The sequence below is a fragment of the Phaenicophaeus curvirostris genome, chromosome 24 (genome assembly GCF_032191515.1).
Source record: "Phaenicophaeus curvirostris isolate KB17595 chromosome 24, BPBGC_Pcur_1.0, whole genome shotgun sequence".
Classification (NCBI taxonomy): domain Eukaryota; kingdom Metazoa; phylum Chordata; class Aves; order Cuculiformes; family Cuculidae; genus Phaenicophaeus; species Phaenicophaeus curvirostris.
This window is the reverse complement of record NC_091415.1, coordinates 5,241,523-5,255,416: the sequence shown is the minus strand read 5'-3', so window position 1 is coordinate 5,255,416 and position 13,894 is coordinate 5,241,523. Positions and strand designations below refer to the sequence as shown.

The 13,894-nt window shown below is 46.4% G+C and overlaps 1 protein-coding gene across 4 annotated transcripts in view; it reads left to right on the top strand.

Annotated features, from left to right (window-relative positions):
• The window catches only part of KCTD20 (potassium channel tetramerization domain containing 20), a 32,895-nt gene extending 19,762 nt beyond the window's left edge, over positions 1–13,133 (top strand). For 2 of the 4 annotated variants that reach the window (XM_069875779.1, XM_069875778.1), the window contains exons 2-8: positions 4,373–4,572; positions 5,373–5,652; positions 6,979–7,081; positions 7,597–7,717; positions 8,615–8,944; positions 9,302–9,412; positions 10,004–13,133. In XM_069875779.1, coding sequence (XP_069731880.1) covers positions 4,422–4,572; positions 5,373–5,652; positions 6,979–7,081; positions 7,597–7,717; positions 8,615–8,944; positions 9,302–9,412; positions 10,004–10,296 — 1,389 coding nt within the window. In that variant the 5' untranslated portion in view covers positions 4,373–4,421 and the 3' untranslated portion in view covers positions 10,297–13,133. The remainder of the gene's footprint in view (positions 1–4,372; positions 4,573–5,372; positions 5,653–6,978; positions 7,082–7,596; positions 7,718–8,614; positions 8,945–9,301; positions 9,413–10,003) is intronic. The other 2 variants (XM_069875777.1, XM_069875780.1) reach the window with 1 other exon arrangement.
• The last annotated feature ends 761 nt before the right edge of the window (positions 13,134–13,894 follow it).

The window sequence follows — 13,894 nt, the reverse complement described above, 5'->3', positions numbered from 1 at the left end:
TTGTTACCTTTTCTTAATAAAACGTCCTGCATCTAGATGAGATTTCTCTGCAGGACATGTTGCTGTGTTTGTATTTTTCTGTTAACCCAGCAGCTCAGCACTGTTTGTGCTGGCTCTACAAATTAAGCCATTCGGCGCCTTCCAGTAGCTGGGTGAGACCTGTGTACCTTGGGAAGTGGGTTTGGATGTGCCTCATATTTGTTAGGGTGTGGAAGGATCATCCCAGCCTTTTTAGGTTCCAGTACATTTCCTTCTATCATAAAAATTATGTGGAACAAGGATCAGCCTCTTTCTTTCTGCAAGAAGTTTGTAGCATGAATTCTTTGTGCCACAGATGCATCGAAGAATAAAACTCCATTTCCAATTTGTGTTTTAAAAACAGATATTTAAATATCGCTTCTGTATTTTTCTCTCACCAAATGTGTTGGCTCTAAACATGCTCAGAGGTGCCTTCACCGTGGTCATTGCACATGGTTTGGAGAATGGGGATGCTTGTTGCACGGCTCATTTTTAACTCTGTTGTGTTCTGGAGGGAGGAGGGACCTCCTTGGCTCTGAGCTAGGCAAAACCAGTGGTCAGAGTCAGATGGGAATTTTGGGGTTTGACTGTTATACCAATTCCCTTTCCAAGTAAAAAAAAAAATATCGCTGCCTATTTAAGAGCTCTTTCTCTGATCCTTAGTGCTGAATATGACACTGGGCTTTTGATATTTGTGTTCCCAGCTCCCAAAAATCTCAGCTGGCTACAAGCCCCAAGTCTTTAGCTCCTCTGCAGACTGGTCCCCACCTGCTCCTTCAGGATCCGAGCGTACAAACAAGTTATTGAGAAGTGAGCTGAGAAGGCAGGGCGCTTGTTTACTGCTCGTGATCAATTATGTGGTACCAGCCCAGTTTATGCTTGCCAGAGGCTAGAAACGTGCTGGAAACAAACCTCAAAGATGATGGTAGCCTGCTAGTGTTTGTCCTGTGGGCCCGTAGGGTAACAGCCAGGGAGCTTGAGGACTGAATGTGCTAAAAGTCACCATAATGCCTGGTTAGTGGCCCAGGCTGCTCTTCAATACGATTGCTCCTTTGCTGTGTCCCTGTTTTCCCTCATAGAAGACTTCCCTGCAGTGCTTCTCAGGGCTCTTAGGAGCAATAAGCAGTTAATATTTGTTAAAAGCTTTGAAGATGAATAGTGCTTATTATTATTTATAGGTATTCGTTCTCACCACAGGTAGCTCACCTTGATCCTAGGCATGAAAGGAAAGCAGGGCATTTATAATCTGGTGAGGCTTGAGCAGGGCCGTCTGAAGTCTTTACGCGCAGGTTTCCCTGCTGGGTTGTACGCGTGATTGCAGTGTATTTGTCACATTAAATGACTGGTTGGGGTATTTATTGTACCAGCCAGATGTGCTGAGAGAATCCTTACTCATTTCCCTCAATTCTGCTGACACACTCTGTGCAGGATTTGGGCATGCCAGGAGGAGACAGAAGAGAGGAAAATGCCATTAGCTTACCCCAAGTCATATTATCAGCGGGGCTGAACACTCAGCTTACACAGATTTAATGAGGAAAGTCAGGTTTGACGCTTGTAAAAGCCACCACAATAGTGAAGAACATGTTTCTGAATTTCCCATCGCTGCAGGTTTTAGCACCTTTCACTAGCACTAAACTTCATGTAATAGAAAAGAAGAGGAAAAAGGTGTCAGACAGCTGGGGCCTTTTTTCCTAAAAATCCCACTTGACAGATTAAGTAGAAAATGGAGAAGTGATCAGGGAAAATCCATGCATTGTAGTCCCTGCATATCTGATGGTAGTTCTGTAAATGCTGTCTGAAATCTTGTAGTCGAGGGCTTGTGGGAAGGTGTGCAGAGTCTCTTGACTCTGCTTAAGCAGATCAACTAAGATTGCAACATTAATCAAACCCAATTTGATTGTTGTGAAAATTCAGTCTGTAGGTATTTTGTGCTATTTGGCATCACTTAAAGAATTATAGAATAGTTTGAGTTGGAAGGGACCTCAGAGCTCATCCAGTTCCACCTCCTGCCATGGGCAGGGACACCTCCCACTAGATCAGGCTGCCCAAGGCCCCATCCAACCTGGCCTGGAACACCTCCAGGGATGGGGCAGCCACAGCTTCCCTGGGCAACCTCTTCCAGCGCCTCCCCACTCTCATGATGAAGAAATTCTTCCTTATGTCTAGTCTAAATCTGCCTCTCTTCAGTTTATCCCCATTGCCCCTCATCCTATCACTAGAAACCTTTGTAAAAAGTCCCTTCCCTGCATTCTTGTAGCCCCTTCATGTACTGAAAGGTCACTGTAAGGTCTCCTTGGAGCCTTGTCTTCTCCAGGCTGAACAACCCCAACTCTCTTTCAGCCTGTCCTCCTATGGGAAGTGCTCTAGCATCATCCTTGTAACCTCCTCTGGACCCATTCCAATAGCTCAATATCCTTATACTGGGGATTCCAGAACTGGGCATAATCCTCCAGATGAGGTCTCACAAGAGAGGAATAGATGGGCCGAATCCCCTCCCTCGCCCTGCTGGCCACGCTGCTTTGGATGCAGCCCAGGACACCGTTGGTTTCTGAGCTGTGAGCGCACGTTACCGCCTTATATTGAGCTCATCAAGCAGCACCCCAGCCCCTTCTCTGTAGAGCTGCTCTCAGTCACATCATCCCCCATCGTGTATTGAAATTGGAGATTGCCCCAACCCAGGTGTAGGACCTTGCGCTTGGCCTTGTTGGACCCCATGAGGTTCTCACAGCCCCACTTCTCCAGCCTGTCCAGGTTCCTCTGGATGACATCCCATCCTTCTGGTGTGACAACTGCACCACTCAGCTTAGTGCCATCTGCAAACTTGCTGAGGGTGCACGCAATCTTGCTGTCTGTATCATTGATGGAGATATTAAAGAGGACTTAAAAAGCCTAAAAGTTCTGGAATGTCAAGTTTCCTTGGATAAAGCTGCTGTTTGCCTGAATATGAACTGCTTATTGATCCAACTCCCTGCCTAACCAGGTCCAAGGAAGCAGCCAGGAATGTACTTGGAGTGGGTTTTCTGAGCCAGCGCTGGGTGTTTGTTGAGAGGAAAGGTGGGCAGTGATGCTCTCTGTGCTGTTAAGCTTGCTGGAACCACAATGACCCAGGCAGGCTCCGGGTGTTGCAATTCCTTAGCAGCCAGCCAGAACCTTGGAAAAGGAAAAGTAGGTGGTTTTTCACATGGTGTTGCCAAAAATCTCCCTTCTGATGGCAATCATGCGATGTGTAAGCAACAGATTTTCTAAAAATATTCAGATATGATAATGCTGGCAAATTCACATTGGTTTTACAGAACGAGAGGAAGGAATTGTTATCCCTTTTATTAAATTTCTAATTAAGAACAAAATGCCTGTAGTGACTGCCGGTAACAATGGGCTCAAAACCTACCACAGAGCTGCTCATTAAGGCCTCAGCCTGGAGAACTCGCCAGCTCGGGTTTGGCATTTTGTCATTTTATTAGGGCTGTATTTTGTCTGGTTCCTATCTGACCATGGCAGTGTTCTGCCACGCTTTGTAGACGGCAACGACAGGCCCTTCGGTCTTAATCCAGCCAAGGAAAAGACACAGGACAATTGTTCTGCAGGGGGGAAATTGGGAAAATTCATTAATGAGGAAATTGGTGTTTTATATTTGAGAGTGAAAGGAAAGCCTTTCAAGCCAAGTCAGGAGAGCTGTTTCTTGTCCAGGGCAACAGCAGGACAAAACGTGTGCCAAAAGGAGAATAAGGGAAAGGGACAGCAAACACAATCTGTTAGACGATACAAAGGAGCAGTGTGAAGTGAGAACAGGGAAGAATAATTTCACTCACGAGCCAACCATATCCCGGGCCTCCTCAAAAGCAGCGAGGCCGGCAGGGCGAGGCAAGGTATGCTCCCCCTCTGCTCCACTCTCATGAGACCCCACCTGGAGTCCTGTCTCCAGTTCTGGAGTCTCCAGCATAAGAAGGAGATGGAACTGTTGGAACGGGTCCAGATGACGGTTCGAGGGCTGGAGCACCTTTGCTGTGAGGACAGACTGAGAGAGGTGGGGTAGTTCAGCCTGGAGAAGAGAAGACTTTAGGGAGACCTTAGAGCAGTTTCCAGTCATGAAAGGGGCAACAGGAAAGCTGGGGAGGGACTTTTTACAAAGGCATGGAGTGATAGGATGAGGGTGAACGGCTTTAAATTGGAAGGAGAAGAATTTAGATTAGACCTTAGGAAGAAATTGTTCACGATGAGTGTGGGGAGGCCCTGGAAGAGGTTGCCCAGGGAAGCTGTGGCTGCCCCATCCCTTGAGCTACCAGATACAGGGATTTGTGCCGCAGTGCTTGGGAGTTTATTCCCAAACTAACAACCTGGTATTTTTCTCTCCTAGCTCATCTCTTAGAAAACGCAACTGTCTCCTCAAGTCACGGAGGCCCAGCATGAATGTTAACTGTGCTGGTGGGACAAACTGGTCAAGAAACCTGGAGTCCAAGTGCTCTGTGGAAAATGTAACTGTGGCAGTTCATGAATTGGAAGAAAGTAGTATGATGCTAGGAGGACACAGCCCTGCTGGAGCTCCCAGGACTGAGAGTAAGGATAATGTTTTTACCTTACAGTGATCTATAAGGGAGAATTCTTTTTTTTTTTTTAAATGAGGGGTTTTATGTTTTGGAATAATTCCAGTATCCCAAGGCAGTTTACACTGGGGAGTACAGAATGTACATATACATATATTATATTTGCCAAAGGTTAAAAGGGCAGAGGTCCACTGCAGAGTTTAGGGTCTTGCTGTCTCGGCAAGATCATCACGTGGCAGCCAACTTGCAGCAATTCCTGAGGTCTTCCCTGAACACGGAAAGTTGAAAGTAGCTGGACAGTCCTGATGAGCTGGTGCCAGCTGTGGACTGGGCATCAGGCACTGCTGGCTTGGCCAGGTTGGATGGGCTTTGTGCAACCTGATCCAGTAGGAGGTGTCCCTGCCTGTGGCAGGGGACTGGAACTGGATGGGCTTCAACGTCCCTTCCAACCCTAACCATACTGTGATTCCATAAAACCACCTCTAGTGGTGTGTGCGCTTCTGTTTCAGCTTCTCCATGAGAGTAGGTGGCAGGACTTGGTGTCTGTCTGCATTTCTGTTCTTGCTTGACTCCTGTGCTCCTGCTTTTTACCCACCGCATCCATCTGGCTTTAACAAGGACTGTGGTTTATCGATTTATCCAAAATCCAAATGCTGGCTTGGTTTGAAAATGCAGTCTTACCCTGGCAGTTATGTAGATTGACATCCTTTGTTGTTGTAGGACTCATTTTTCTCATCGCAATAGGAAGTGTTACTATGAAATTGTGTTTTTCGATAAATTACGTCTTACCCTCGCAATATTTTTCTCTCCCAGGTTTAGATTCCGAATGCCGGCACAGCACTTGTCCAGTAAGTCCCCAGATCGGTAGCGTGTTTTCTGCTCCGGCAGACACGCACAACTGTCATTTCCAAGATGGAAATAAGAGACAGTCAGAGTATTTTAATACCCAGGAACGCCATGGATGCTGCGCTTTGTCTTCAAGCAACAATTCACAAACAGTGGCTCCAGAGAAAGTGACGCTTGTGGTAGATGGCACTCGCTTTGCAGTGAATCCACAGATTTTCACCGCTCACCCTGATACTATGCTGGGAAGGTGGGTGATTTTCACTGTTTTCAGGATTCCTGAAGGGGTCAAATGTTTGCTAAAATGGAACAAACCCCTGTGTTTGTTTTGCAATCTCATCCGTACACACAAGCGAAGCAAGGTTGACCTCGTTCAAAACTCGGCTGTGAACGAGGCCTTGAAGACGTGATTGTGTGTAGAGCAAGTTGGTGGTTCTCTAGATAACATTCTCCCTTCAGTCTACTGCCTTCAAATAGCGTGCTAGACATGATCCACTTTCCCCTTCTCTTTGTCTGCCTTGTTAGTGAGTAGGACATCTGTTCACAGCTGATACCTTAGTAAAATGGGAGAAATTATAGTGCTTCATCCCCCTTCTGCTGTTGTCTTTTGATACTCTCCCAAAGAGAAGTTACTCAGCTCCCTGTAATGTAGCTTACAGGCTGGAGCCAATTGATGCAGAGATTCCAGAGAAGAGCAACGAAGATGGTGAAGGGGCTGGAGAACAGGCCTTATGAGGAACGGCTGAGAGAGCTGGGGGTGTTTAGCCTGGAGAAGAGGAGGCTGAGGGGAGACCTCATTGCTCTCTACAGCTACCTGAAAGGAGGTTGTGGAGAGGAGGGAGCTGGGCTCTTCTCCCAAGGGACAGGGGACAGGACGAGAGGGAATGGCCTCAAGCTCCGCCAGGGGAGGTTCAGGCTGGACATTAGGAAAAAGTTTTTCCCAGAAAGGGTCGTTGGGCCCTGGCAGAGACTGCCCAGGGAGGGGGTTGAGTCCCCTTCCCTGAAGGGGTTTAAGGGACGGGTGGATGAGGTGCTGAGGGACATGGTTTAGTGTTTGGTAGGAATGATTAGACTCGATGAACCGGTGGGTCTCTTCCAACCTGGTTATTCTATGATTCTGTGATGCGGCAAGAAGCATTCGTTTTCAATATTGCCAGCGCTTTCACCCGTCTCTGACCGAAGGGAGCCAGGTTCTCTTGGGTTGCTGACCCTTGCAGAGGTCATTGTGTAAAGCAAGGGACCAAAAGGCAGGCAGCAGTTACCTTGGGTATCCTCAGTGAAAGGGCTTTATTGCCAGGGTGTTTTCTGCCCCAGGATTTAGTGTCTCTTCCTCCGAGCTGTGACTTGTTCCTTAGGGTACCGTAGCTGTGGTGACAGGTAGAGTCCAGCTGTAGGAGGGCTTAGCCAAGACAGCGATTGTTGTTTACTTACTGGGTAAGAGACACGAGTATAGATTTCAAGTTACTGTGTATTTGTGTCACTGCTGGATTTGTTTAAACTCAGTGCACCTATTGGTCTCTAGAATTAATGCATTTTAAGTGTACTTTTGCACTTACACAGATTTCTATCTGTTCAGGATGTTTGGTCCAGGAAGAGAGTATAATTTCACCAGGCCGAATGAGAAGGGAGAATATGAAATCGCAGAAGGAATTAGCTCAGCTATGTTCCGGACTGTGCTGGTAAGGAGGTGTTTTTTGCAGATTGAAAAGAAAAAACCCAGTCTGGTTATCACATGCAAAACCACGCTGTCTCCCAGGCAGCTGCACCCCCCACAGCGGGTTCTTTCGTTACTCTTTTGCAATGTGATTTAAAAAACATTGATAGACTTTGGTATGAGTCATCGTTCCAGATATTTGCTCATGTTGCCTTTTTACCTTCCTTATGTCATGCTGCTGTAGTTGTGAGCTGTGTCCTGACCTCCTGGTTGTGTATAAATGATTATTGCATGTGAGATGTTACGAAACCGTAAGTCATGGGAAAAGTTCTAACTGGAGCTCACAGTTTATCAGACCCGAGAGGATCAGCAGTGTCATAGATCCTTGGACAAGCAGGGCTGTTTTTGCTGTTCACAAACCTATATTTAGCCTCTGTAACTCCCAAATGCTGGTTAACAAAACAAAGAACTAATTAAAAATTATCAAGAGTACAAAACATTCTTAATTTTTCTCTCCAAAAACTGTCTTTTTATTTGCAGGATTATTACAAAACTGGAATCATTAACTGCCCGGATGGGATTTCCATTCCAGACCTTCGAGATACATGTGATTACCTCTGCATAAATTTTGATTTCAACACAATCAAATGTCAAGATTTAAGTAAGTGTGGAGAGAAATCAACCCTTAGGAGAACATCTGCATGGTGTTGAGCACTCTGATCCTGATTCAGTGCAGTTCTTGATCGTGTGCTTTAGTTTAGGCATGAAGGTACAAGCTCCACTAGGACTCAAGTACGCACTGTATTTAAATTTTTGCTGCATCAATCCAAAGTGAAGTGATTGAATCCTGCAGGAATGCAAACACTTGGTTTAAAAAAGCAAATTGAAATTGTAAAAATTCTAGTTTCTTCTTGGGACAGAGGCTGAGAAGAGCAGCTTGCTGTTGTAGCCAAACAAAATGAAGGCTAAAAGCAAGGTTATAACTTCATTTAAAACATACGAAAGAGCTGTGAATAGTTTAAGCTAAAGAATCGTGCGCAGGGGAGGAACCAAAGGTACCAAAGCTGCAACGTAGTAGAGAGTTCCTGGTCATGAAGGTATCTGATTGGGAGCAGCTTTTTGGTTGGTATGGTGGCAGAGAAAGTACTTTTAACCTACGCAAATCTGTGAAAGGGTGGGATTACCTGTCCTGTCCTCTGATGAGTGACCACAGAGAAGCAGAAAATGTGCTTTCAAGGGCAGAGGCTGTAGCTGGAAAATCAAGTACTTTAATGAATGAATTAGTCAGTTTATTTCTGTTTTGCTGTATTGACTGGACCTTGGTGGTTTTTCATGCTAATGTAATGGTTCTATGGTGTAATTTGCATCCCATTTGCAATGCGATCACATCTGATTTTGCCTGTTCTGGAGCTGAACACCATTAGTGCATCTGAGCATGTGTTAAGGAATTTGCCTGAAGAATGCAGGCTGTGCTTTTGAACGTATCTGGAAAACGTAGAGCTGGGATGTATTTTCATACTGTGTAAGGAAGCTCGTCATCTAATTTGTGTCTCATTAGGTGCTCTGTTACATGAGCTCTCCAATGATGGTGCTCACAAGCAGTTCGACGGCTACCTGGAGGAGCTAATCCTGCCCATAATGGTGGATAGTGCGAGGAAAGGGGAGCGGGAATGCCATATTGTGGTGCTGACAGATGAAGACACCGTGGACTGGGATGAAGATTATCCGCCTCCCATGGGAGAGGAATACTCACAAAGTAAGGGCTCTGCACTGAGGCTTCTGGTTCTGTGTTCAGCGCACACCCAGCCATCTAGCTGTAAGGAAAGGACCTGTTGCCCAAACAGCAGGCTTCTTCCTCCAGGAGGAGATGGTGGCACACGGAGTCCTGGTTTGTACGTTCCTTCTGAACTGGCTGCTGCTAGAAGCAGGATACCTGGCCCCTAGAGCTTTGGTCTCAGTGCTTGCATTGGTAATGACAGCACTCTCCGCATTGTTGCCTTTCGTTTGCCACCTCCCCCTCGGCCTTTTCCTGGCTCCCTAGTGAGGGAATATTCTGCTTTGCACACTCATCACCACCCGTTCTCTCCAGACTGTCTATCACTACCCTCTCCCCAGGGGAGTGCAGCCGATGCCAGGGACAAGAACAGAAACCAGGCCTGTTTATTCTCACGCCCACAGCTGCGCTTGTCAAAAATGGGTCCTAGGTCCCTCCTTGTAGATTCTAATTGCCTTTTCGTTTCTCAAGTCCTTTACAGTTCCAAGCTGTACAGATTCTTCAAGTACATTGAGAACCGCGATGTTGCAAAAGCCGTGTTAAAAGAACGGGGCCTGAAAAATATTCGCATTGGCATTGAAGGTAAAGTATTTCTTCAACAAAGGAAATTCTAGAACAGGTGATCCACAGTCAGCAAAGCCTGGTTTTCTGCGGGCTCTAGACATTTCCTGTTCTGCTCTCTGTTTTACAAAGCATTTCTTTTCATGAAAATAGTAGAAACTGGGCATCTTCCTTCAACTCTTTAGCCAGGAGGCTTAAAAGTTAAGGGAAAATGAAAGATCTGTCACGTGTACCAGTAAGTCTTGTCTCTCTTTAGGACCAGACAAACAGGAAAGGAAAATTGTGCTCCTGCCCGCTGTTCCAAGCATTCCCTTAGGGAGCTTAGAGAACATTATGCTCTGTCCTGGGAGACTGTCTTATTTTTCTGAGAGCTATGTCTGCTTACGAAGTAGCTAATGCTGTGCAGGCATTGATTGTATGACTGCACACAACACTGCACCCTCTTTTCAGGGAGTAAAGAGATCAGTTTTCTGCAAGCCAATAATTGTGACTATGAATACGAGCATTCGTTGTCCAGTTCCCCCTGGCACCATAATCACTTCAACCTGTTCTTCGGGGATGCTGTTGTTCCTCTGTGCAGGTCTGTGGTGCAACTGTGTGTCTGTGTTTCAGGATATCCCACCTGTAAAGAGAAGGTGAAGAGGAGGCCCGGTGGCCGGTCAGAAGTGATATACAACTACGTTCAACGGCCCTTCATCCAGATGTCATGGGAAAAAGAAGAAGGCAAAAGCCGTCATGTTGATTTCCAGTGCGTTCGAAGCAAATCTTTAACAAACCTAGTCACTGTGGGCGATGATGTTTCAGAGGACCATGAGATTATAATGCACCACCCTCCACAAGTAGATGAACTTGACAGGCTCAATGCACCATTCTCCCAAATGGCTGTTAACGATCTACCAGATTAGAAGTGGCTCAGGGTGGATAGTCCTCAGTTTCATTCCAACACAGACTCCTGCAAGGTGCTGTATCCTCATTCATGCTCTTACTACGTTATCATATTTCAAGCATGTTAATAAAGAGCCACACTGTATAGCCTAATTGTACAATCAAAAGCAACATCTCAGACAAAAAGAAGTAATGTGTTTTGTTTCTACTACAAAGGCTTCCAGATTGGTGGGTGCTGAATATTTTACCTAAACTTCTTTTAGAAGTGTGGAAGTATTTAGAAATATCTTGTTTGACATGAGAGAGGAATTTCTGGGCCTGTCAAGACAAAGCTTTCCTTTGCCATTAGGCGCTTAGCTTTGCTTTTATGATAATCAGTTACAAAGGACTGAACGTCAAAGCGGGACAGATGATGCCCTTTCATCAGCCAGCAGAAATGTAGCACAGTTGGAACAGCAAAGTCCTGAGTGTGGAGGAATCTGTTCACACTGCCACCTGGCTGTGCATCCAGTGCTCTGTCCTAGGGAAGGATGAACTAGTGTAATAGGAAGCAGCACATGCCTGATCAAGAGGAATTTCCTGTGTATACTTCTCCATAAGATGGAATCACTGTCTTAGGGATATTTTCTATTAAATTCAGTATAACAAGTAGATGATGCTGAAGGAAAAGCCAAAAAGAAAAGACTATACTTGATATTTTATCAACGAAGTCAGTCTCTTTAGTAGCCTAATAGATGTAAGAAGCTTTCTAGAGGTGACTGTGCATGCTAAAGACTTCCAGTTGTCTTCTCTATCCCTGCTAAGACAAAACAACCCAGTGGAGGGGTTCCCAGGACAGTTTGCTACCTGAATAATGTATGTTACCATGGTGTTATCAACCCTATGCAGTCCAAATTTCTGTAGACTCTCTTGAGGAGCGCTCTGTTGTTGCTGCCTTAGAAGGGTAGCTACTTTCTTCCCTGTTTGGAACTGGCTGAACCATTTTGCTGTCTGTCAGGTAAGAAATACCAATAGTGAGACAGCCTTTGATAGAGAAAACCACCTATACCTAAGAAAGGCTCTCATGCTGCTCTGCTCCCCATCTGGCGATCTCACCTGTAGTGAAAGGGACTACAGGAAAGTGAAGGAGGGGCTCTTGATCAGGGAGGGCAGGGATGAGGGGAGTGGGTTTAAGCTGGAAAGGGGAAGATATGTATTCAACATTAGGAAGAAATTCTTCACAATGAGAGTGGAGATGCCCTGGCCCAGGTTGCTCCATCCCTGGAGGGGTTCAAGGCCAGGTTGGATGGGGCTTGGAGCCCCTGATCCAGTGGGAGGTGTCCCTACCCGTGACAGGGGGTGGAACTGGATGGGCTTTGAGGTCCCTTCCAAACCAAACCATTCCGTGATTCAAAAGGAGGGAGGAAGGTGCCTTGCAAAATTGAGTTCAGGTCAATTCTGCTCTTGCAGCTGACTGCTGTTGAAACCTCTGCCGCTTGTGTGTTGAGATACTGGGTCATGGTGGGCAAAACAGAAGTAGGTGTCAGTTTGCCTCTGCGGGGTTTAATCCTCTCTTTGGCAGGGAATTTTTTATTATTCTCCATCTGTCTGCAAAACGTGATAGACTTTGCACTGAAGATTGCTGTTACTGTTTGCTGCCGAGGGTGTTTAGTTCTTTCAGTGTAAGTAACGTGACAGTGTTAAGCACAGGTTTTCCTGAAGGTTTAGAGGTGTCATTTAGTCAAGAGTGACAGAATCTCTGCCAAGACATGTACTTGCTGACATTTTAGTTCCCATTTGTTGTGGATACAGGTTGCATTCTTTGCAGTGTTTCTGTTCTTCTCTTCTTTCCTAAGTGCAGCAAATAGATTTCTTCTTTTTATAAGTGCTTACAGGAAGAGTTCCAGCAGTGATTCAGGACCTCCTGAAAGTCCCAGGGGTTCAGATGCCCAGGCCCACCTGCTTGCATTGGAAAAATCCACCCTGTGTGTCGTTGGGTCAGCATGGAGAGGTGAGCAATCACTGTCCATTAGTGCCCTAGATGAATTTCTATTTTTGTAGTAGAGAAAGGAAGACAGACAGACCATTAATCTTCCAGCTGAGGGCCAGAACAAACCCACTACCTACCTTTGTAGCGAGCTGTTCCCACAACTCAAGCAAAGGCACCGTCTGCCCAGCAGTGATGGAACTCACCCCCAGGCCCTATGGGTTTTCTTTTGGTGTGCGTGTCTTTTTGCAGCAGTGTAAATTTTAAGTAAATGTGTATTGGGAGTGACCGGCTGACTGGAAATCGGAGTTTCTGCAAGTTCTTGAGCTCTACCCTACAGGACTGTGTCCAGTCATCCAAGGCCAAGCGTCTGCTATCGACACAACCTTCCAGGATCTGACAGCCGAGTACCGTGTTGAGCCAAACCCAGTCTCACCCCTGTCTGCTCTTGAGCTGAGTGTCAGCTCGGCTGCTCGGAGGGTTCGGCCAAGGTGGCCCCAGGAATTCAGCTGCCACCGGCTGTTGTCAGGGCCTTGTAGGAACTTATTGGTGCTCTGTGTAATCAATTTGGACCTTCAGCTTAGGATGGAGGTATCCAGCTTCTGTGATTTCTATGCAGTTCTATCACTATAAAAAGCCACTGTGCTTGATCGGCTTTCCCAACTAGTTAAAGATTGATTTTGGATTTGGTTTGATTTTAGTAGAGTGAGTTCCTCTGGAACACTACATCAATCTGAAAAAGTGCGCATTTGCTTTTCCTCCTCTCTCAGTCACCTACTGTTGAGGCACAAGGTCAAGTTTTGTCTTACTCTGGATGTACAGAAGTATTACCTGTTGTGTGTACGACCTACAGATGTATCGTTTCTTTTCTGTATTAAAGTATAAATTATGTGTGGTTTGTTTGGTCTTTTAAATGTGGAGTAGAAGGGTGGATGGGGGATAGATTCCTGGAAGGCTTCATGCAGTAACCCGGGCTTGTGACCCCAGAGACTTAGGAGGGGGTTTTCCATCAGACAGAGCTGGGTTGGGTTGGGAGGGACCTTGTTGGTAGCATCGCTACTAACACCTCAGAGTTTACCAGCCTGTTGCAGTGACGTTCTAAAACCAGCACCCAGCACAGGTACAAGACACCACCACTAAACCCAGAGGCTCTGCAGCATCCATAGCAGGTGCTAGGGCTGGTTTTGGCTGCACCTGGAAAGATGGTCTCCACTTGTTCTTCTGTCTTTAGAAGACAACAGCTCTGGAGCAGCTCTGGCTTCTATTTACGTGTTCAGTGTTGGATGTATTTCAAGAGTTCTCTTGAAGCGTGAGGGCCCCTCGCTACTAGAAGGATGTTGAGGCTCTAGAGTGTGTCCTTAGAAGAGCAACGAAGCTGGTGAGGGGGCTGGAGAACAGGCCTGATGAGGAACGGCTGAGAGAGCTGGGGGTGTTTAGCCTGGAGAAGAGGAGGCTGAGGGGAGACCTCATTGCTCTCTCCAACTCCCTGAAAGGAGGTTGTGGAGAGGAGGGAGCTGGGCTCTTCTCCCAAGGGACAGGGGACAGGACGAGAGGGAATGGCCTCAAGCTCCACCAGGGGAGGGTCAGGCTGGACATTAGGAAAAATATTTCACAGAAAGGGTGATTGGTCCCTGGCAGAGGCTGCCCAGGGA